A 22,725-nucleotide genomic window follows, 5' to 3' on the forward strand; every position below is an offset into this window, starting at 1 on the left:
AAGTCCAGCTTTTAGGGAACATTATTAAGTAATACTATAAAAAAGTGTGTAATACTATTATTAGTATAATACTAATAAAAAAGTATTAAGTATCTGTAGTACTAAATTTTTCCTTCAATTGATTGATAATTTAACGGTCAGAGGAAAGAGGAATAGCATCTTGTTCAGAATCAGAATCAATGTTTCAGTATTTTGCTTTTGAACACTACTGCTGCTTTTTTAAGCTTTTCCTGAGGGTATTTTCTCTCACATAGTTGGTTTTTCTGAATAGGTGATTTATTTAAAACAATCAAATTTTTGTTCAGAGCATTTACAGCTTCATCTTTTTGTGGGGAACACAAAGGATGTAATTGTTGTAATTCTTCATCAGAAGAAGATTTTTCAGCATTATTTTTAGCAGATGCTTTTAATTATTTGCGGCAAGTATCACAAATTTTGTAACTGTTTAAGAAAAGTAAATGTTTGTACCAAGTTCTTGCTTACATTTCTCAGGTTTTTCTTACAAGAATTATGACTTGACTTTTCAAATGGATTGCAACAGTACATTTTACTTGAAGCTGTAGAAGTTGATGGTTCACTGCTGGTCACTGTATTCTAGTCCAAGGCTCTGATAAATTAGTCATAAAAATCCAAACCTGCAGAGAAAGGCTAGCTCAGTTAATGAGAGTTATTGAAAAAAATTTTTTTTGGCATCACTGTATAGACTGATCAGTTCACCTTTCTTTTTCCTGTTTAGCCTCCGGTAACTACCGTTCAGATAATACTTCAGAGGATGAATGAGGATAATATGTATGAGTGTAAATGAAGTGTAGTCTTGTACATTCTCAGTTCGACCATACCTTAGATGTGTGGTTAATTGAAACCCAACCACCAAAGAACACCGGTATCCACAATCTAGTATTCAAATCCGTGTAAAAATAACTGGCTTTACTAGGACTTGAACGCTGGAACTCTCGACTTCCAAATCGGCTGATTTGGGAAGACGCGTTTACCACTAGACCAACCTGGTGGGTTCGAGCAATTGGGTTACCGTAAAATATGTGCACGATTGGTATCGCGCAAACTCTCTGATGGCTCTCCGCAAGCTTGCGGAGAGCCATCTCTACAAACCTGTGATAATGCATTAATATCCGTTTACCGATTTGTTTTGAGTAGCAGGTAAAATGGAGTTGAGTACGGCCAATTTGCCCACACGGTTAAAAGAGCGCGCCGTAATCGAAATTTTAACAGCAGAAAATGTGAATCCTTTGAATATTTTTCATTGCTTAAAAGCGGTTTACGGTGGTGAAACTGTTGACAGGAGTATTGTTAATAAGTGAGCGTTGAAATTTTGCAAATGTGAAGACGGTAAAGCGACAATTGAAGACGCACCTCCCAGCGGACGACCAGTTTCTGTAACTGACGAGAAACATCGAAAGGAGGTGGACGATTTGCTTCAAAGTGATCGGCAAATCACCGAGCAACGCATTGCTATTCAGTTAGGCATTTCTAAAGAACGAGTAGACCATATTGTCGAGCAATTGGGTTCTTTCTTTTTCTTGTTTAGCCTCCGGTAACTACCGTTTAGATAATTCTTCAGAGGATGAATGAGGATGATATGTATGAGTGTAAATGAAGTGTAGTCTTGTACATTCTCAGCTCGACCATTCCTGAGATGTGTAGTTAATTGAAACCCAACCACCAAAGAACACCGGTATCTACAATCTAGTATTCAAATCCGTGTAAAAATAACTGGCTTTACTAGGACTTGAACGCTGTAACTCTCGACTTCCAAATCAGCTGATTTGGGAAGACGCGTTAACCACTAGACCAACCCGGTGGGTGATCAGTTCCCCTGGGGAGTACACCACTGAACCCCAAGAGATGATCCAGGCTGAATACTACTTTATTTGTCTTAACAGTATGAAACTTGTACATTATTTTGCTGGCACTAGGAGTGCATATCATTCATTACATGCTACTCTTCTGCTTCATCAAGTGACCCAGTCTGGAAGGCTGAAAAGGGAGGGTTTTCATTGATTGAATTTCAATTAGCAATTGTCACATAGGGACAAAAATTGGAATATTCTTATTTCTTATTTTTTAACATGATACCTTTGCAGTCTATAATTATGAGATGTTTATCCCATATACATCACATTAGGAAGCAAAAACATTTTTTTCAACTTTTTAAAAGATACGCTTTTGGATATATTCAAGGTCAAATAATGTTTTGGGTGACCTTGAACTATTAATATCACAAAACCCTTGCCAAGTGACATATCATATGAAAGCCCATTCAATGGGCTTTAAAATCACACACCTAAAGGAACTCTCTATTTCTTATAGGAGCTGAGAAATCTATTCTTTTGGGCCCTAACTTTGCATTTTGCAATTTTTTTATGGGATCGTACACAAAAAATTGAGTGACTGAAAAATATGAAAAAAAAGTATTTTTTGCAATACTTCATGGGTAGAGAGCCAAACCTGTTAATTTTATTTGAATTACTGGACATGAATCTGAGAAGTGAATTCATTTTCGTTGATTTGATGTGGAATGACCCATAACCGATTACTTCATTTTTATGCAATTTTAACTTGCTGGTCTATGAATTTTAAATATTAACCAATTTTTTTTTCAGATAAAATTTTATTGATAACTTAATTACGATTTGTTAATTTCATTGAGTAAAATATAACGATGAATGAAGAAATTAAGGAAAAAACTTCATTTTCAATTCTTGAAAGATTTCGCCAGCTTTCAAAAGAAAAAGAAAAAGAACAGACCAGTGTAACAAAAACACCTGAATCTGTTAATGCTGTTTATTTAAATAATTGTGATCCAGGTATGAGTTCACCAAATGAAAAACGAAGATGGAGTAACTATAACAAAGGAGGAAGGGGTGGTATGTATAAATTTTAATCCAGTTTTTTATCATAAATCTTTTTTTTTTATTAGCCAGTTTTCATTATGATGTATTCACTTGGATCCAGTTGTTCATCACTGCTTTTGAGCTTTCAGTTCATATGTAGATTAATTATTAGTAGTCGTTAAATCTATTAGCTTACATACTGTTGTAATTATTCTCTTCATTGTTGGATTCTTTTATGTACGTGGGTGTGAATTATGTGTTTATTTTAATTTGGAAGATGATGTAAATAGCAAGTTAAGAGAATGAGGGAAGAAAGAATAGCATTAAAAATGTTGAATTGGAAGATTAGTTGGGAAAACTGAATAATGTACTAGTAGCTTCATGGATGTAGAAGTAGAAAGTATTATGGAGGAGTAGAATGAGTTGATAATTTGTGATCCATTTTTCAACCCAGATATTGGGTAAGTAGAAGAATATTCAGGATATATTGATACAGAAGTGTGCTGACAAACACTCACTTGTGGCTGGTAGAGTCGATAATTTAGTACAGTTTATGTTTGACTGGTTGAATCATTCTTATTTAACTTGATAATTTTATTTTATAGTACTCTACATACATAAGTGGCTTAAACTTTTATGATCATTAGCCTTTTTTATCATTAACCTTTTTTTATCTTCCTGTTTTGAAAATTGATAAAATCATCATTAACACATATAAGATTTTTTATTTATTATTTGCATGAAATCTTTAATAAACTTTACAATATAAAAAATTATTGGTAGTACCAATCATCTTCTTTCATTAAACTTTACAGCATATTGGCTTTTTTTAGCATTTAAAATCAGTTTCATTAATCTTCACTTATTGTTTCACCTCAATACATACATTATTGTTTCACCTTAATACATACGCATACTGTTTTTTTTTTTATTCTATTCATACAGTAGTTTTCCCAGAAAATGGTGGATGTTCCACCTGACTACAAATCATTAGTTGTAGTCAAAATGCAGCCATAAAAATTGGCTATTTATTTTTATTGTAGTACATTTTTCTTACTATTTTTTAAGTTCATATAGTATTAATGGGTTCACCAATCTTATACATATTGTATGCGATTAGTTTTTTACCTTTTTCCAAAGAACTAAATAGGGTTATTCTTTATAGTGCGAGCATGCATGTGTGCGTACATGGAAGGTGAACTAAATATTTTATCTAAAACTGATTTTATTGTAGTCATCTAAAGGCCGCTTCTGTTAGTTTAGTTAGTTGTAATTTATTAGTAGTATAAAGTAAAAATAATTTTTTAAATGTTATTTTTAAGTAACTCATAAATATTTCAGTACCGCTTTTTTATCCTTAGTAATAATATTGTGTTTATGTGTAATGCTAAATGCACAATGTTTGTACAAATGTTCAAAAATTAACTAGGAATCTAAGTACAGTATTGTTTATTTTATGTGAGAAACCATAAACTAAATTATTCCTGGTACCCTAGCAGTGAAAAATTTTCGTTTAAAATTATATAACAAATAAACACATGAATCATAAACATAGAATACAATTTTTAACCTTTAATTATAAGATTATGTTTTGCTATATGTGTATAATTTTTTTTCGCAATAATTTTTTTTATAAAGAAATTAATTTAATTTATAATTTTTTGAAAAAAGGTAGCTTAGATTAGTTAGATTTTATGAGGAATAGGAGGCTAGGCTTTATTCAGTAGGTACCTGAGGATTAGTTTGAATTTTGTGTCGGAACTGGAGAGGAAGAAGAATATTCCATAGACAGTTATTCTGTAGTCAGTTCTACAGACACAGAAAATAGGATTGCCATTTACTGAGCTTGAATAAAAGAGTTGCTTTGCTCTTAGAAGATGTATCATGGTGTTGTAGGTGAAGCCAGGATGGCAGCTGACCCTTATATAAAAGGAACAGAGTAAAGGTGGAAAAGGAAGAGAAAGGGAATGAATCATTAACATGGGGACTGCCTTTGATTGAGGTTGTTAAACTTCTTTCCAAAGACCCTTGAAAAAAATTATTAAAAAACTAAATTAGATACAAATAATTAGTTTTGTGTTTAGAATTGTATACAACCATTTCCATTAAAATCCACTGGAGTTATGATTTATACTATTTGGAAGATTTAACATTAAAAGTATTGCTATCGTAACATAAACTAAACCATTTTGTTTGAAAAATTACCTATAACATTTTAAATAAATATATGAATGAAGTGACAGCCAGTATGGCTTCTATATTGGTTTAACAGTATAACAGTGTGCTGCTACCTGTATATTGTGTGGTTAAAAGTTATGTGGTTTTCTTTCATAGAAAAAATATTCTGTTTAGTAGCAGTACTAGGAGAAAAATTCTTATACTTTTACTATAAAATAATGAATCAATCCTTATAGATATGGAATAAAAGCATAAATATCCTTACAATTTTATTGATAATGGCATTTGAAAATAGTGTACCCTATCATTGATTTACCAATAGAAAGCGGTAGAAAATTAAATTTTTCACATACATTGGTATTACGGTTTTAACTAAATATTGTTTAATTCTTTTTACCTGTAAGATTTTGTGTTTTTTAAAGGTAGGGGTACTAAAAGAAAATTTGACGGTGATAATAATGTTCCTGAATGGAAAATAAGACGAGCTCAGGAAAGACATAACATTGGAGCACATGTTGGTCTTAAAGCAGAAGATGTTGGGATTAATGGATATATTAGCACATGTCCTGGATTTAGCGGTATAATTAAACAAAGGTAAATAGATCACATAATATTACTTTTATGTTTACTTTGATTTGGAATTTCTGTTTTTTCTGAGCCATCATTGTGGAATGAAATAATCTGGTATTTTTATACTTTATGCTGTACATGACTAATTTTTATTGAATTAATTTATTCTTTTAGTTATTAAATTTATCGCTGTGGTGTATACTTTATCGTAGGTGTCAATAATACTATTTGTATGACTTCTCATTTTCGGATTTATGTTAAGATTTTTTGTTTTAACTTATTTTATTTCTTTTAAAGATATGTTTAACATATCTTTTAAAGGTGAATAGAAATTAGGTAATTCTGAGAAAAAACCTGTATGGAAGTTACCATCACATTACTTTAATTGTATTCAATGATAAAAGAAAAGAAAAGAAAGGTACTGTGCTGCCTATGACTAAAGTAAATGAAATAATACTCATACTTATGGCTTACAATAAGAATTAACATCCAATCTATGCCAATAAACCTTGATACCATCAGAATTGCATAACAATAGAAGAAGTTTTGAGTATTTTAACAGTCGAAAATATCAAACAAAATTTTATTTAATTTTGAAAACATTGTAATTAATATTTTGAACACTCATCAAATATCGTTGTGGATTAGGTATGTGGACTATATATTTGTCATATACAATCCAATTACAAATGACAAACATATTAAACCTTATAATTTAAAATATGTATAACTATAATAATGACTTAAAATTCACATCGGAAATGAAAATTGACATTGACAAATTAACAGGACAATGGAAATTAACTTTTTGGACATTGAAATTGAAATAAACCAAAAAAACTTATAGAAACAGTCGTTCCAAAATAACTTATAGAAACAGTCGTTTATAGGAAACCAACCATAAATCATACCACTATACACAAAGAATCTAATCGTCTATGGGCATAAAAAATTTGCATGTATAAAAATTTAATTTTTAGTGTTGCAATACACAAAAAATACCATCTGCTACAGCATAAACATACTATTACCAACACTTATTACAAACACAATTTAGAAATTTTAGAAACTTGTAAAAACAATAAAAAAATGAACACCCCTTAGAAAAATACTACATTTATAAATTCAAACAAATTCATAAAATATCAACCAACAAGTAACTTTTGAAGATGATATTTTGATTAAAGACACAATAAGTTATAACTATTCACATAACATAATTCACATCCAGATGATTTTTGTGCTCTTATTACAAAAAAAAAATTATTTATATTTTCATTTGTTCATTTAATCATAACTTCATCAACTGATGATGCGAGTGGTTCGCGAAAGTATTTTTGAAGGTTTAATAAATCAATTCTTTAACTGTGTTTTGGTGTTAGTTTAATTTATATTAATTAACACAGCAGTTAATGTGTTCTTAAAGTTTTGAATTTTCAAAAAATAAAAAATAAAAATATATATATTATAGAGAAGAGACATAATCAGTTTAAAGAAATGAACATTCAACATTAATTTTTTCTAAATGCCATTGTTTAATACTAGATTTAAATTTTATAGAAATAAAGTTTGTTATTTCATTGGGTATGGTGTTATAGTTGAGGAGCTATGTAAAGGTAAATGTATGAAATATCTTTATTTGGCCTCCCGAGTGATCATAGCTAGAGAGAGTTGTGTACTCACCAACAATAATTTTGTGGTTTTTGTCCACTTTTGATAAAAAAGACCTTGTAAAAATATGGGTATCTTAAGGATAGTATATCCCATTGTCAAAAAATCTGTAATAAATACGCAAGGCAAGGTTTCATAGGGGTTGTCCTGTTGGGCTTGTTTTTTAGGATTATATATTTTTATCCATGATCGAGGGATGCATTACACTGTGTAAGCACCAGCCCCGTGTTGTTAAACTACACTGCAGTCTGCTTTTGATTAAAACATAGTACAGAGATTTCATTACAAAATCAGGGCAATTATTGCAGAAGAAAAAAGTGTTGGACATGCATATACAAGTTCTTTTTTTAATTTTGTATATGAGCTGCCCATGTAAGTCCATGATCTACAATTATTCACAAATATTTCACGTGGTCAGTTTCAGTGATCCAATTACAATTGCAGCTATAAGCTTTACAACATTTTACTAGCTTTTTGTATGCATTTGTAGGGCCAATGGTTTCTCCAGATATGACCTCAATTTAAAAACGATAAATTTGGTCTTTTCTGTATTCAGCCACAAAGAGTTATATTCAAACCACATGCTAAGCCACTGGAGATCATCAAGGATCATCTTGCAAAGTTCACTTCTGTCATTTGCATTATAACTTAAAGCTGTGTCATCCGCAAATGCTATGATAGTGCTGTTATGAACACCTCCACATAGATCATTAATGTATACTAAAAAAAAAGAGCTGTGGTGTCTCTCAGGGACACCACAGGTAATGTGGGATTCGTTACTCAAAGAATTTCCAACTGTAACTTGCTGGGTCTACCTGACAGAAAGCTGGCAAATCAGTCTCCACAGATTCTTCTGACACCAGCATTTCTTATGATTGATAGAGTTGAAAGCCTTTCTAATATTTAGAAATAATGCAGAAACCTTGCAGTTGCTGTTAAATGTTAAACATTATGAACATAAATACCAGAGAAGAGATTTGGTATTACATCTTCAGTATCATGGCCATTCCTAAAACCAAATTGATTATATCTGTAGAAATTTGTCATACTTAAAAGATTATTTTTACAGATCCGCATGAGCTTTTCCAATATTTTGGAAAAAATCAATAATAAAGCAATAGGGCTGTAATTATTAGGATCATTTTATCCTGGCCCTTATATGTGGGATTAATGACAGACCGTTTTTTTTTAATTGCTTTGGATGTACTTCTGTTGCCATGCTAAGATTAAAGAGAAAGACTAGTATGTCAGATATTTTCTGTATTACAGCCTTTATTGTATCTACTGTAACTTAATCAAGCTCCAGGAGGTTTTCTTAATTTAAGGGCTTTTACAGAATTTTCTATTTCTCTTTTGTTTATAGGGGTAAAAAAATAACTCACATTTTCAGAATTGAATAATGCTTCATAGTGGTTTTGGAGAGTTTTATTATGTTTATTTGTGTATAATGAAAGTGGGAGGGCTATATTCACAAAGTGATTATTTAATTCATTCGCATTGCAGAAATTTGCCCGATATTCAACCATCGTTATCTTTAATTTGGTTTATTTCGTTACTTGTTTTATTTTTACTAAGTTTTGTTTTACAATACGCCAGCTTTACCTCAAGTTAGTCTTTAAACTAGTCAGCATTTCATTGTAGAATTGAGATTTAGCATTAGCTATTTCATACTTTACTTGGTTGTGTAGTTTTTTATATTTGTTTAAAAGTTTAATGTTATATGGTTGATTATTCCACTTTTTGTATAAATTATTTTTCTTTTCGATTTTATTTAGAAGGTAAAAATTTAACCAAGGCTTTTGAGGCGGTTTTCTATATTTTTTCCAATAATTTTTTATTTTTGATAAGTTTTGCATTACCCTTTCAAAAGTGTCAAAATGATGTTTTTAAGAATGCATCAAAAACTATATTTTTACATCTTCATAAATATATAAACACGACCATTTTGTTTTGTCTAATTCATTTCTAAGGATAGGCACATCAATTTTTGAAAAATCAAATTGACTGTTAGTAGTGGAGGAACATTTATCAGGGAGTAGTTTAGTGTAGTGTAAAGAAATCATTGAGTGGTCAGTTATTCTGAAATGATGAACAGTTGATCGGAAAGCATTGTCCTCTGCAAGTAAGTGACTGGAACGAGTAAATAGATGATCCAGACACAAGATAGAGTTTCCACACATATGCGTAGGTTTTTCTATGTAAGAGGTGAGACCGAAGCTAGACATTACAAATCTGCATTTTTCCACCAAAGAATTTGATTTTAAAATATCAATATTTATGTCACCTGTTATTAAGAGATTAGGGGTGCTAATAGAAACTAGATATTCTTTTATTTCATTAATAAAGAAGTTGTTAGCTATACTGTGGAATCTGTATAAAGCGATAAGGCAAAATTTGGCATCTGCTACTTTAAAATCAACCTTTATACCATCAACAGAGACAAAGTTCAGTTAGTTAAATCGTACATCAATGTTTTTTTAATTATAAACAGCTATTCCACCCAATATAGTTAGAGTAGCAAGTATAATTTTATCAATCAGATAGCAGTTTATTTCTTCACTTTAAACTCATGTCTTTGTTAAAACTATACAAGCAGGTAAATTTTCTAATTATTAATTTCTATCAAAAACAAATCAAAGTGTTTCCTTGTACTATGAATATTTTGAACTATACATAGTGGTATTCCACCAGATTATTGGTAAAAAACTATTTATGTATATTTACTATTATAATACACCCATGATTTAAGTTAAGCAATTAACATCATGACCACCTTCAAGTTTAATTACCAACCATCAGTTTTTCGGAGTAAGATTGAATCATTTCTTATCCATAAGTACTTGTAGCCTTTATTGGTTTCTCTTTTCTCGCCAGAGCAAAAACCTTCGTTCTTGGCTTAAACTTTCATTTAGGTAAAGAGTAATATCAGAATTCAAACCCAAGTGTCATGCAGAAAAATCATGCTTCTCTCTTCTTTTTTGCAACAGTTCGTCCCTATTGATCCTCTGCAAAAATTTGATTATTATCACTGGTGGTCTGTTGTCATCATTCTGCTTTTGTAGTCTATGACAACAATTTTTTTTTTTCGTAATTTGACAATTTCAATGATGGAAATTTGACAATCTTCACCACTGAAATGTGGCCTTTGATTGCCGATTCTTAAGTGTCGTACTTTTATCATTTTCTTTTGAACATGTTACACATATCCATTTTTTTAGATTCATTAAAAAACTGGATTTCTCCTTTAAATTCATGCATACCATGTGGAAAATTTTGTGACAGGAGTGGCAAGTAATATCACTGCTAATATTTCCTCTAGTAGATTTGTTGCAGATACCACACAGCATTTTTGAATTTAATGTAAAATAACGATATACTAATATAAGATTTACCAATGAGGAAAATATCAAAAGTTTACAGACACAGATTAAACATAGTTTAAACATAAACAGAGATAACTTTTTTTCTACAAAAACAATCTTATCAGCACAGCACAGGCTTAACGGAACATAACTGTATTTTACGTTGAAGGCGATCGATTGAGATTTCACAAACCATTTCACCTGATTAATGGTAGAAGGTAAAAAAACATTTGCAATAAAAAAAAGCTAATCAAGTGTATAAATTATTAAAACAGTTATAAACAATAACTGATAATACAGTAAAATCTCTGCCTCGCGTACAACTTTCTGCGATTACCATAACAAGTTGAGTAAACAAAGGTACACAACTCTATACTGATTCTATATTACATTCATCTTCAGTATTTCAGTAGGTTTCAATCGAATTTCCCATCGTTTTTGTCTGTCCTGAGCATTTTGCTTAATTTCCTTATATCTTTTCTTCCTTATATATAATAGCATCTTCATCCTTTCTTTTCTCATTTTCCCCTGTTATATGTCGCTGAAGATAATTTCTTTGTAGGATATGTCCAAACAAAGACATTTCATCAGATTCTGATCCTCTGCTATTCTTAACATTTTATCATTTTTCCCCCTTATTAACCCTACTATTTACAGAACTAAATGTGCTGAGAATTATAATTAATTACATTACCATTATGATTGAAAACTTACCAAAAAGAAGAAATTGACTACTGCTGAAAATAAATTTATTTTATGAGTTAAAAATAAATATTTTAACCTTTTTTCCTGGTAAATACAGTATTTAATTTGAAAAGCAGATCTGACTTATAACTTAAATAATGTACAAGGTGTGATTAAAAAGGATCTGACCTTGGTTCATAAAACAAAAATACTTAATCTATTTATTTCAATGATTTGTCTCCTTCAAAATAGACCCCTTCTGATGTTATGTACTTATCGCAACGATGTTTCAATTGTTGGAAGCATTTTTCAAAGTCATTTTTAGTGAGCATCATAAGTCTTGTCACATTTCTTCTGATCTCTTTTCTGTCTTTAAATCTTTTCCCTGCAAGTTTAGAAAAGAGCCACAAATGCAAGGAGCCTTGTCTGATGAGTGAGAAGCCTAGTGAAGTTAATTGATTCTTTGTTTGCTAAGAATCTGGATAAGTTGTGATGCATGGGCTGGAGCAAAATGATGAATTTTCATGACAGCATAAACTTCATGCTGACATTCGTTTTTTATTATCAAACCATGGTTAATCATGAATATACTCTTCAGGGACAAACTGTCTATAAATAATACTACATAACTGTTCTTTATTGGCTAATAGATACTGTGATGTGAGAGACCACAGCTTTTAGAAAATGACAATAGGAATATTTATCACAACAATGCTTCAGGTGATTCACTTATCCAGTTACAACTTATCTTGACAAATCATGGAATGGAATAACTTCAGCAGGCTCCTTACTCAGCAGACATGGTTCACTGCAATTTTTGGTTCTTTCATAAGCCTAAAATTCTGCTTTAAGGGTAGAGAACTGAAGACAGAGAAGAGGTCAAAAGAAATGTGACAAAAGGACACCACTGTGCTCACTAAAAATAATTTTGAAAAATGCTTCTAACAATAGAAACATCATTGGGATAAGTGTGTTATATCATTTGGGGCTTTCTTTTAAGGGAAGTCATTAACTAAACAGGTTAATAATTTTTGGTTTTATGAGCCATGTGGTGTTATTACTCTAGTTTGTATTTTAATAGTTTGAGTATGCCAGTTATGTTTTAATGAATCTTGAGTTGCCCTGAAGGTTTACCAAAAATATTTTATGCGTATTATTGATATACTAATTGTCTTTTTCTACTGCTAACTGCTCTATTTCATTAATTACCAATATTAATGAATTAACTATCTAAAACAGAATAATAAAACAATTTGCTCTTGGAAAGACATATTTTGGCTCTCAAACAAATATTAGTCTTGATTCTCAATTATAAATTATATTAAAAAATAAAATTTATTAATGCTGTAATAGAAGAAGTAAAATCAGAGGGGAAAAAAGGACAACTATCTTTTACTTTTGTTAATTATTGTCCTGTTTTATGGACTGATTTTAGTATTGTGTACCTGTGCATGAACATGCACTCGTATAATAATTTAAGTATTGTACCCACTCTGTTTTATTGCCTGTTATTATCAATATTAATTTAATTAATAAATGAATTAATTGCCCAAGAAGTTGCGCAAATAATATCTTTATCTAAAAAATAATAAATAGATAAAACGAAAACAGAGTGTATATTCAGATGCAATTCTTTTGTATTCTTTTTATCATTTCTCTGTGATTTTTTTAATATAAGATATTACATTTATAATTATTATTTGTTGTTTTTTATGTAAATTGTAGTCTGAAATCAGACTGTTGGTGCTCTGTTGACTGAAAGATGACTTTCCATTGACAATATCTGTTTTATTAAAATCATATTTATAGTTTTGATTCTAATTTATTTGTTTTTAAAATTTTTAACTATCAAACTAAAGTCAGAGTAATGTTTCAGAATCATAACATTATTCTGACTGGCTAATCACATATAAAGGGTTAATATCATTTTGTTATTACATTTTGCTATAGATTAGGTATATCCTTTAAAAATGCATACTTTTTTTGACGTACTTTCTATCTCCCTTTTTTTTTACAGACTTGTACCTTCTTTCAGCTTCTATGTTCAGTTGCTTCTCTTTTATGTTAAAATAAGTGCATATATATATATAAAAAGAAATGTTTATTAAATATTTTATGTTAATGCAAAATGTTGATTAGTTTTTAAAATTTATCTTATAGGTTTTCTGACTTTCAAGTCAATGAGATTTCAGAAGATGGTGTGTTAATCAAACTGACCTCCCAAAAATTACCAGAAAATCCAGTACCAAAAAAAGGTATATTTTATTGTTTTACTTTTTTTAAATTTATTAAGAAATTAAAGATAAAAGAAAAGTAGTAAAAGAAGCTTTTTTGTGAAAAAAATTGATTTTATGATGTTATTTATATCTTATAAGATCCTTAAGATTGAAAATATTTGACTTATTAATTGTTGTAATTCTAATGATAATCTGTTTTATTACTTACTCAATTATTGTAAAATGAAAATAATGTATTACTATTAGTTAATAATTGACCTCCCACATTTTGGTATTTTTCAAATATTTAAGACATAAATATTAAAATTAGCCAAACATTGTGTGTGTATGTGTGTGTGTGTATATATATATATATATATATATATATATATATGAGTTGTTACTTATCAGGAATATTAACATTTTTGTAGTACATATTTTTCATTTATCAAAAATAATCAACTGAAAAATTGTTAAAAAAAATGTATGAATACATTATTACCACCATCTGTATAAATTTGAGTTAAGTAAGATAAAATTCCAGTAATCTGAACTAGTTGGGAACAAATATTTTTCAGATTTTGTTTTTTAATTTATATATCAAAATAATTTGAGTTTATGTATGTTGTATTTCTACATGTACTTTATTTCCATGTGTTAATGTTCAATTTATCTTTATTATTGGCAACAAAAAATTGGTATAATTAATATAGTTTTTTTAAAAATCTTGTATGACCTTTTGTAAAACAAATATTAAAAAACTCATGAAAAACATTATGGCTGAAAGTTAATCAGTTCAAATAATTTGATGAACATTTGGTGGTAGTCTGAAATGTTCCTAGCCTGATAGTGAAAATGGGAATTTATGTTTACAAAAAATTGTTATTTTCAATATAATATCCTTTAATATTACAACATTTCATCCAGCAGTGTTCCAGCACCATTATCCCATCGGTGTATTGCAAATCCCTTAATTTTCCCTTTGCCAAGACACTTTTGTGGACAGGTATATTGTCCTGATGGAAGATAATTTTTTTCTTTTTCTTGCTGGGTCTGTTTTCACAAATTTTTCAGTTTTGTTAGAAGGTTTCTAACTATTCTAAGAATAGTATTTCTCAATTCTTGTTTTACTTTTTTCAAGATAGATGATTAACAGAATTCCTTTTGCATCCCCAAAAAACCTATACCATGATCTTTTCCATTGATGGTGCCGTCTTCCCCTTCTTATGAGTTGAAGAACTCTCCATGGATTGTTGTTTCAATTCTGATGTGTAATGGTGAATCCATGTTTCATAGATTGTTTTATATTGATGCAGAAAATCACTCTTGTTTTTCTTAAAACACTCCAAGCACTGTTTGGTAAGTGTCGAGTGTATGCGTTTTTGATCCGCTGTGAGCACGTGTGTCATCCATCTTGCATAAGGCTTTTTCATGTGCAGTTCTTTGTGCAAAATGTAACTGATCCATTCTTTTTAAATTCCTACAGCCTTACCAATTTCACACACCTTTGTACGCTGATCTTCCAAAATCTTATTGTGCACTTTTCAATGATTTCCGGAGTGGTTGCACTTTGCAGACAACCTTCATGAGGTTTGTCTTGGATGCTTTTTCAGCCACGTTTAAACTCGGCTGCCCATTTCTTCAAGCTGGAAATTGAATGAGAAGAAGAGTCACCATATACATTTACAAACATCAAATGAATTTCAGTCTGCATCAAAATTTTAAGAAAAATTTATCACTGTATGATACCTTATTTTCTCGAATTTCCAACAACATATGCACCACAACTAGTTCAAACAGCTGCCTACAGCCAACATTTACATGATTTACAATTTCGCATGTTGTCTTCTAACAGTTGTGCCAACTTACAGAAAAAAATCATGCAACTAGTGCTGCGCTCTATGAATGAGGCCGAAAACTTTTTAGACCACCCTCATACTGAAGATGCTCTGAACTTTGTAAAATAATTGCTTAGAAGTGCAGATATGGACATAAACAATTTAAGTAATTCATAACAAATAACAATTACCTTGGTCATGAAAATTACACTGAAAGTAGAATTATATTGATGATTGACATCAGAGAAACTAATACATGAAATGTAATTGGAAAATTTTAAGTTAGGTGCCACCAGTGCTCAATAAAAGGGGGTAAGTTTGCCCACAGGTGTGGAAAGGAAAGCTTGTTTCGTCTTTCAAAATATCCTGAAAAGATCACAGTGATATCTTTGTTCGTGTTTTTGGTTCTCAGGAGATTATTGATTTCAAAAAAGGATAAGAAATGGATAAACAAGTTTGTGTCAATTTTGTTTGAAAACTGGGAAACAGCTTAAAAACTTGTAAAAATAGGTTTTGTGGATAAATGTCTTGAGCTGGTCAGACGTTTTTAACTGGTTCAACAGATTCAGATATGGCCTATAATCAGTTGAAGATAACTTCCAATCCAGCCGGCCTTTCACTTTAAAAACCAACAAAAACATTGTAGAAATTTGTGATTAATAACAATTAGGGAGATGGCTGATGAACTAAATTTAAGTTTCTTCGCAGTTAGGTCAATTTTAACGAAGATTTTTATGTATGTTGAATGTTCGTGAAATTCATTCCAAAAATTATTGGCAGACCAGTAGAAACAATAAAAATAAACACTTGAAATGTCCCAAGAATGAGTTTGAAACTGACCCAGATTTATTAAATATAGTAATTATAGGTAATAAATCATGGGTTTATGAGTATCACAGAAACAAAGGTACAAATCATCTCAATGGAAAAGTCCAAGTTCGCCACAAATGAAAAATGAGCAACCAAGTTGGGCGAATGAAAGACTGTGGTGGTTATCTTTGATTCTAGGGGGGTATTGTGCATCATAAATTTGCCCCTAGGGCAATACTATAAAAGCAGAAGAAAAGCCCGGCGAGACAAAAATTGTGTCCACCACCACCACCACCATTACCATGAAAGAGGGGACTGACTTATTGAGTTTTGCACAAGTATAATTTAATAATTGCCAACACCCAGTTTTAAATCATAATAGAAGAATATACACATGGAAAAAGTCAGGAGATACTGCAAGGTATCAGATAGATTGTATCATGGTTAAGCGAAGATTTAGAAATCAACTTGTCAACTGCAAAGCATATCCAGGAGGAGACATCGATAGCGACCATAATTTAGTGATAATGAAATTCAGATTGGGGTTTAAAAACATAAAGAAAAGGTGTGAGATGAATTGGTGGAATTTAGAGAAGTTGAGGAAGAGGAGGTAAAGAAAAATTTTGAGGAGGATATTGTAAGAAGTTTGAGTAAAAAAGATAAGGCAGAAAATGTTGAAGAAGAATAATGGGAGAATGTTAAAAAGGAAATTCTTAAATCAGCAGAAATGAACTTAGGGTAGAACAAAGAGAACTGGTAGAAAACTTTGTATATCAGATCATATATTGCAATTGATGGATGAACATAGAAAGTATAAGAATGCTAGTGATGGAAAAGGTAAAAGGAACTATTGACAGTTAAGGAATTATAAAAAAGAAATGAAAATTAGTGAAAGAAGAGTAGGTTAAAGAAAAGTGTTCAGAAGTGGAAAGAGAAATGATCATTGGTAAGTTGGATGGAGCATACAGGAAAGTTAAAGAAAATTTTGTTGCTCATAAGTTAAAATTTAATAATGTGTTAAATAAAGATGGTACACCGATTTATTATACGAAAGAAAAGGTCGATAGGTGGGTGGAATATATTGAAGAGTTATACGAAGGAAATGATTTAAAAACTGGTGTTACAGAGGAAGAAGAGGAAGTTGAAGAGGGTGAAAAGGGAAATACAATACTGAGATTAAATTTAATAGACCATTATAAGATTTGAATGGCAGAAAGGCTCCTGGGATAGACTGGATACCTGCAGTATTACTGTGCAGTGCAGGTGAGGAAGTGATAGATAGATTGTTCAAACTGGTATGTAATATTTACAAAAAAATGGGAAGTTCCATCAGAATTCAAAAGGAGTGTTATTGTTATGATACCAAAGAAAGCAGGAGCAGATACATTTGAATAATATAGAAGTTAGTTTTAACTAGTCATGCATCAAAAATCTTAACTAGAATTCTGCACAGAAGAATTGAGAGGAGAGTAGAAGTGTTAGGAGAAGACCAGTTTGGTCACAGGAAAAGTATAGTATGGTCACAGGACAAGGGAAGCAATTTTTTAGCGTTTAGAGTAATAGTAGAAGGAAGATTAAAGAAAAACAAACCAACATACATGGCATTTATAAACTTAGAAAAGGTATTTGATTATGTAAACTGGAATAAAATGTTCAGCATTTTAAAAAATGTAGGGTTCAAGTATAGAGATAGAAGAACAATTGCTAACATTTACAGGAACCAAACTACAACAGTTATAGTTGAAGAGCATAAGAAAGAACCAGTAATAAAAAAGGGAGTCAGATAAGGATATTCCCTATCCCTGTTATTTTTTAATCTTTATGTAGAACCAACAGTTAATGATGTTAAAGAACAGTTTAGTTCTTGAGTAACAGTGCAAGGTGAAAAGATGAAGATGAAGATGCTATGATTTACTGATGATATAGTAATTCTAGCTGAGAGTAAAAAAAAGATTTTAAGAAACAATGAATGGCATGGATGAAGTCCCATGCAAAAACTACTGCATGATAATAAACAAGTACAAAACAAAAGTAATGAAATGTACTAGAAATAATTATGAAAAGATTATGGAGGTAGAAGAATTTTGTTATTTGGGAAGTAGGATTACTAAAGATGGATGAAGCAGAAGCAATATAAAATGCCGAATAGCACAGGCAAAACAAGCTTTCAGTCAGAAACATAATTTGCTTACATCAAAAATTTATTTAAACATCAGCAAAACATTTTTGAAAGTATTTGTTTGGAATGCAGCTTTATATCGAAGTGAAACTTGGATGATTGTAGTACTGAGAAGAAAAGATTGGAAGCTTTTAAAATGTGTTACTATAGGAGTGTTAAAAATCAGATGTGTGGATAAAGTGACAAATGAAGAGGTATTGCAGAAAATTTATGAAGAAAGAACCATTGGATAAATATAGTTAAAAGAAGAGAGACTTATACAGGCCACATACAGGGTGTCCCATATAAAACGCAACCCATCAATCACTCATCCATGAAATTTCATAAGTCAATCTTACTCCCCTACTCGTTACTGAAATGGACTCGTCCAACGTCTGAACATCGCGGTGACACAGTAGAACACTACCGATACGATAGTAACAACAATGCAATCATAACGTTCAGTGTATTGCTAGAGACAAGATGGTGTTTTCGCTAGATGAACGTGTTTTCATTGTTGAGTCGTACTTCACTACGAAATCAGTGGTTGCAGTGCAATATTTGTTTCGCCATAAGTACCCAGATAAACCAGCTCCTAACAAAACATCAGTATTAAGGTTGGTTGCAAAATTTAGAGAGACTGGTTCTGTTAATAACAAGGAACATAAAAGATCTGCGTCAGTGTTTAATACAGATACAGTCACTGAAATCAAAGATCGATTACTCGCCTCGCCAAATAAATCGATCAGATGTTTGTCTGCTGAAATTAATTTGTCTAAATCAACTGTTCATTGGGCAACCAAACTATTACAATTACGACCTTATCGCATTCAAACGGTTCATCAACTTCTTGAGCCCGACAAAGAAAAACGGCTACAATATTGTCAATGGTTTTGTCCATTTCTGCGTGAGATAATTAATGTTATGGATTCGTTATTTTTCACAGATGAAGCACGGTTTCATTTGGATGGCTAAGTAAACAGCCAAAACAGTAGAATTTGGAGTGCTGAAAATCCCCAAGTTTATCACGAAAAACAATTACACCCGCATAAGTTGGGCGTGTGGTGCGCCATATCACGGAAGAAAATAATCGGTGCTATTTTTTTTGAGTACACCATTAATGCAGAACGATATCAGGATATTTTATTTCAGTTCATTGCACTCTTGGAAGAGGAAGACAGACACTGCTGGCTACAACATGACGGTGTGAAATCGCACTACGCAGGTTCAACTTCTGATTTCATTGAGGAATTCTTTGGAAATCGTGTTATCGGTCGAGGCTTGTGGCCACCAAGATCTCCAGATTTGACTGCGGCGGATTTTTTTCTATGGGTTACCTCAAAGAAAAAGCCTACAGCAACAAACCACGAACACTTGAACAATTGAAAGTCAATATTGAACAAGCTGTATTAAATATCCAGCCACAAACTTTGAAAAAAATTGCAAGAAATGCTGTAAAAAGAATTGAAGCTTGTATTCAAGAAGATGGTGGCCACTTCCAACATTTACTCTAAATATAAGGTAATGGATGGTAATAATAAAAATTACATTTACATTTACACATGCCTTTTTATTATTTCAATACCTACCAATATAAGGTTGGGTTGGGTTTTATATGGGACACCCTGTAACAAGGCATCCTGGAATAGTTGCTTTGATATTGGAGGGACAGGAGTTTGGGAAAAATTGTGCAGGCAGGAAATTTTTGGAATATGTAAAACAAATTGTTAGGGATGTAGGATGTAGGCAGTACACCAAAATGAAATGACTGGCACTAGATAGGCAATCTTGGAGAGCTGCATTAAACCAATAAAATGACTGAAGGCAAAAAAAAAAAATATAAGAGAATAAGTAAGGTCATAATGGTAAAAAAATTTTTCTTCATCTTTTCCAATTAGATATTAAGCCAAATTTCACACTCTATATAAATGCTTGGAAATTATATCAGTATTGTAATTTTTTCCTTTCTTTATTTTTTCATAAAGAATTTCTAATAAAATACAGGGTTCGATAGATGATCTTTTGATTTTATAGTCATCATTATGTTGATGTAACTGTCAGTAAGGAGGTGGGAACCCTACCATCTGGCTCTAGTCATACAATTTTAGTTGCTGTCATGAGTTGATTGGGTGAATATCATCTGTTTATGATTGAAGCCTAATGTAAGAATGATTTCCTTATCACTATGCACCATTTATTTCATAGATATTTTAATTTAAATTTATATATGTTTGTTTCCAGTAGGAATACAATATTATTGTGGGTAAAAATACTTTTGAAACACATTGTGTATACTTTATAAATGTAATCAATTGAATGATAATGCAGTATGAGAATGTTCAAAAACATTGATGCTGTAAGGTTAGCTCTAATGCAGTCTCCACAATGTTCAGCAGCAAGCCATGCTGCTACACTAGGCATTACTGATGTAAGAAGAATTCTTCGTGACAACCTTCAATTCCATCCCTGCAAGACGATGTTAGTGCAGGAACTCAGTGTAAATAACTGGGCATCTTATAAAGCAGCATGGGAGTTCATCCTCAAAAATGTTCACTGCAACTCAATTATTCTTTCAAGTGACGAGGCACATTTTCACTTCTCTGTATGTGTCAGTAAATAGAATTACTGTTACTAAGCTGCCAGTAACCTTAGAGAACTTCACCAGTGATCGCTTCACTGTCATTGTGTTACAGTGTGATTGCGATTTCAAAATTCGGCATAACAGGTCCATATTTATTTGAGTTGTCAAACACAGAGTAATAATATTGGCTTATCGGTATGTAATGAATGACATATGGATTTTTGCTACCGAAACTGAACAAGCTCGGTGACAGAATTTGTTCTAACAAGATGGTGCCACCGCCCATATGGTGAGAATTTTCACAGATGTTCTTCGAGAAACCTTTCCAGTACGTTTGATTTCATGACAGCAACGTTCTTCCCTGGCCTGCAAGTTGACCTGGCCATTTGTGATTGTTTCCTTTGGATATATCTTAAGGATAAAGCCTACTACAATCGAATTCAATTGCGGAACTCAAGGAAGCCATTAAACATGAAATTGCAGCAGTTCCATGAGCGATGAAAAATTGTTGAAAGAGGTTATATGAGCGTGAGGTGAAAATGAGAAACATTTTAATTACTTAGTTTTCAAGTAAAATATGAATATTGTAAGTAAATATATATAAATTTATTTTTAATTTGATAAATTAAACTTTGTAATACTGTGAAATATATTTTTTTTATTGTCCCTCCAAAATCGTCAGATCATTCTGCTGGACCCTGTATTAACGAAATAAATTGTTTATAGATCATTAAGATTTAGTTGTTTTTTTTTAATCTATGAATTTATGGTCTTAAATTTTTTATTTTGCAGTTGATATAGCTGATATTTCTGAAATTAATGACAGTAATTTGTTAAAAATATTGCCAAAAGAAAAGTGGGATGAATTATATACAATTGTTAAAAATGAAAATCATGAGGATTCTGTCAATATTGAGGTACATTGTTTTTTTTACATATTTATTCTGGACTCAACGACTTAAGTTTACATTTATGTAAATTAATTTTATATTATATTAGTCAATTTTTTTCATTAAATTTATAGAATGACTAGTATTTGTTACCCTTAGGTTACTGATGTGTCAAAAGAAGAACGTTTAAAGATTCATGAAGCAATTAGAAATATTTTTAAGAATAAAGTTATCTCTAATACTGTTGAAGAAGAAGATGGTAGAAAGGTTCTAAAAATAACTTGTATAAAAGATGGTAGCCAAAAAGGTGTGTAAATAATACTATACATATTTTAATAATAGCTTCTAAATCTTATTTATTCTGTAATAATCTTTGTTTCTGCACTGTAACCTGTCATGTTAAAAATTTTCAAGTAAAGATATCAATTCATTCTAACTTTTTTTTTCCTTTTATGAGGTAAAGGAATTATTATAATCGTGAAAAATTTCGGTTTTCAGATTTCAATGGAAATATCCATTTTGACCATCCCTGAATCTATTTTGACTAGTTTCAGTGTGATGTCTATACGTACATACAGACAGATGTACGTATGTATGTATTTTGCATAACTTGAAAACAGTTAGCCATAGAATTTTGAAATTAAATGTAGGACTGTTGTAACATCTAATTGTACACCTTCCCTTTTGATCGTAATAGACTGAATGAAAAGTGTCCAAAAAACCCAAAATCAAAAAAATTGGAATTTTGGACTTTTTCTTAACTTCAGTAATAAGCCCTCATTGAGAGCTTTTCAACGATATATAATAAGTGGTACTTATTTTCATTGGTACCAGAGTATAGCGAAATAAACGTTTAATTAATGAAATATTCGGATCTGACAAGGGGAAGACAGATCGGTTCAAATCTGACTTCAT

At 31.1% G+C, this 22,725-nt stretch overlaps 1 protein-coding gene across 2 annotated transcripts in view; it reads left to right on the forward strand.

Annotated features, from left to right (window-relative positions):
- Pus7 (pseudouridine synthase 7) overlaps positions 1-22,725 on the forward strand; it is a 79,296-nt gene that overhangs the window by 14,132 nt on the left and 42,439 nt on the right. For both annotated transcript variants that reach the window (XM_075376530.1, XM_075376532.1), the window contains exons 2-6: positions 2,622-2,885; positions 5,453-5,624; positions 13,478-13,572; positions 21,713-21,837; positions 21,970-22,117. In XM_075376530.1, coding sequence (XP_075232645.1) covers positions 2,681-2,885; positions 5,453-5,624; positions 13,478-13,572; positions 21,713-21,837; positions 21,970-22,117 — 745 coding nt within the window. In that variant the 5' untranslated portion in view covers positions 2,622-2,680. The remainder of the gene's footprint in view (positions 1-2,621; positions 2,886-5,452; positions 5,625-13,477; positions 13,573-21,712; positions 21,838-21,969; positions 22,118-22,725) is intronic.

The sequence above is a fragment of the Lycorma delicatula genome, chromosome 10, assembly GCF_047948215.1.
Source record: "Lycorma delicatula isolate Av1 chromosome 10, ASM4794821v1, whole genome shotgun sequence".
Classification (NCBI taxonomy): domain Eukaryota; kingdom Metazoa; phylum Arthropoda; class Insecta; order Hemiptera; family Fulgoridae; genus Lycorma; species Lycorma delicatula.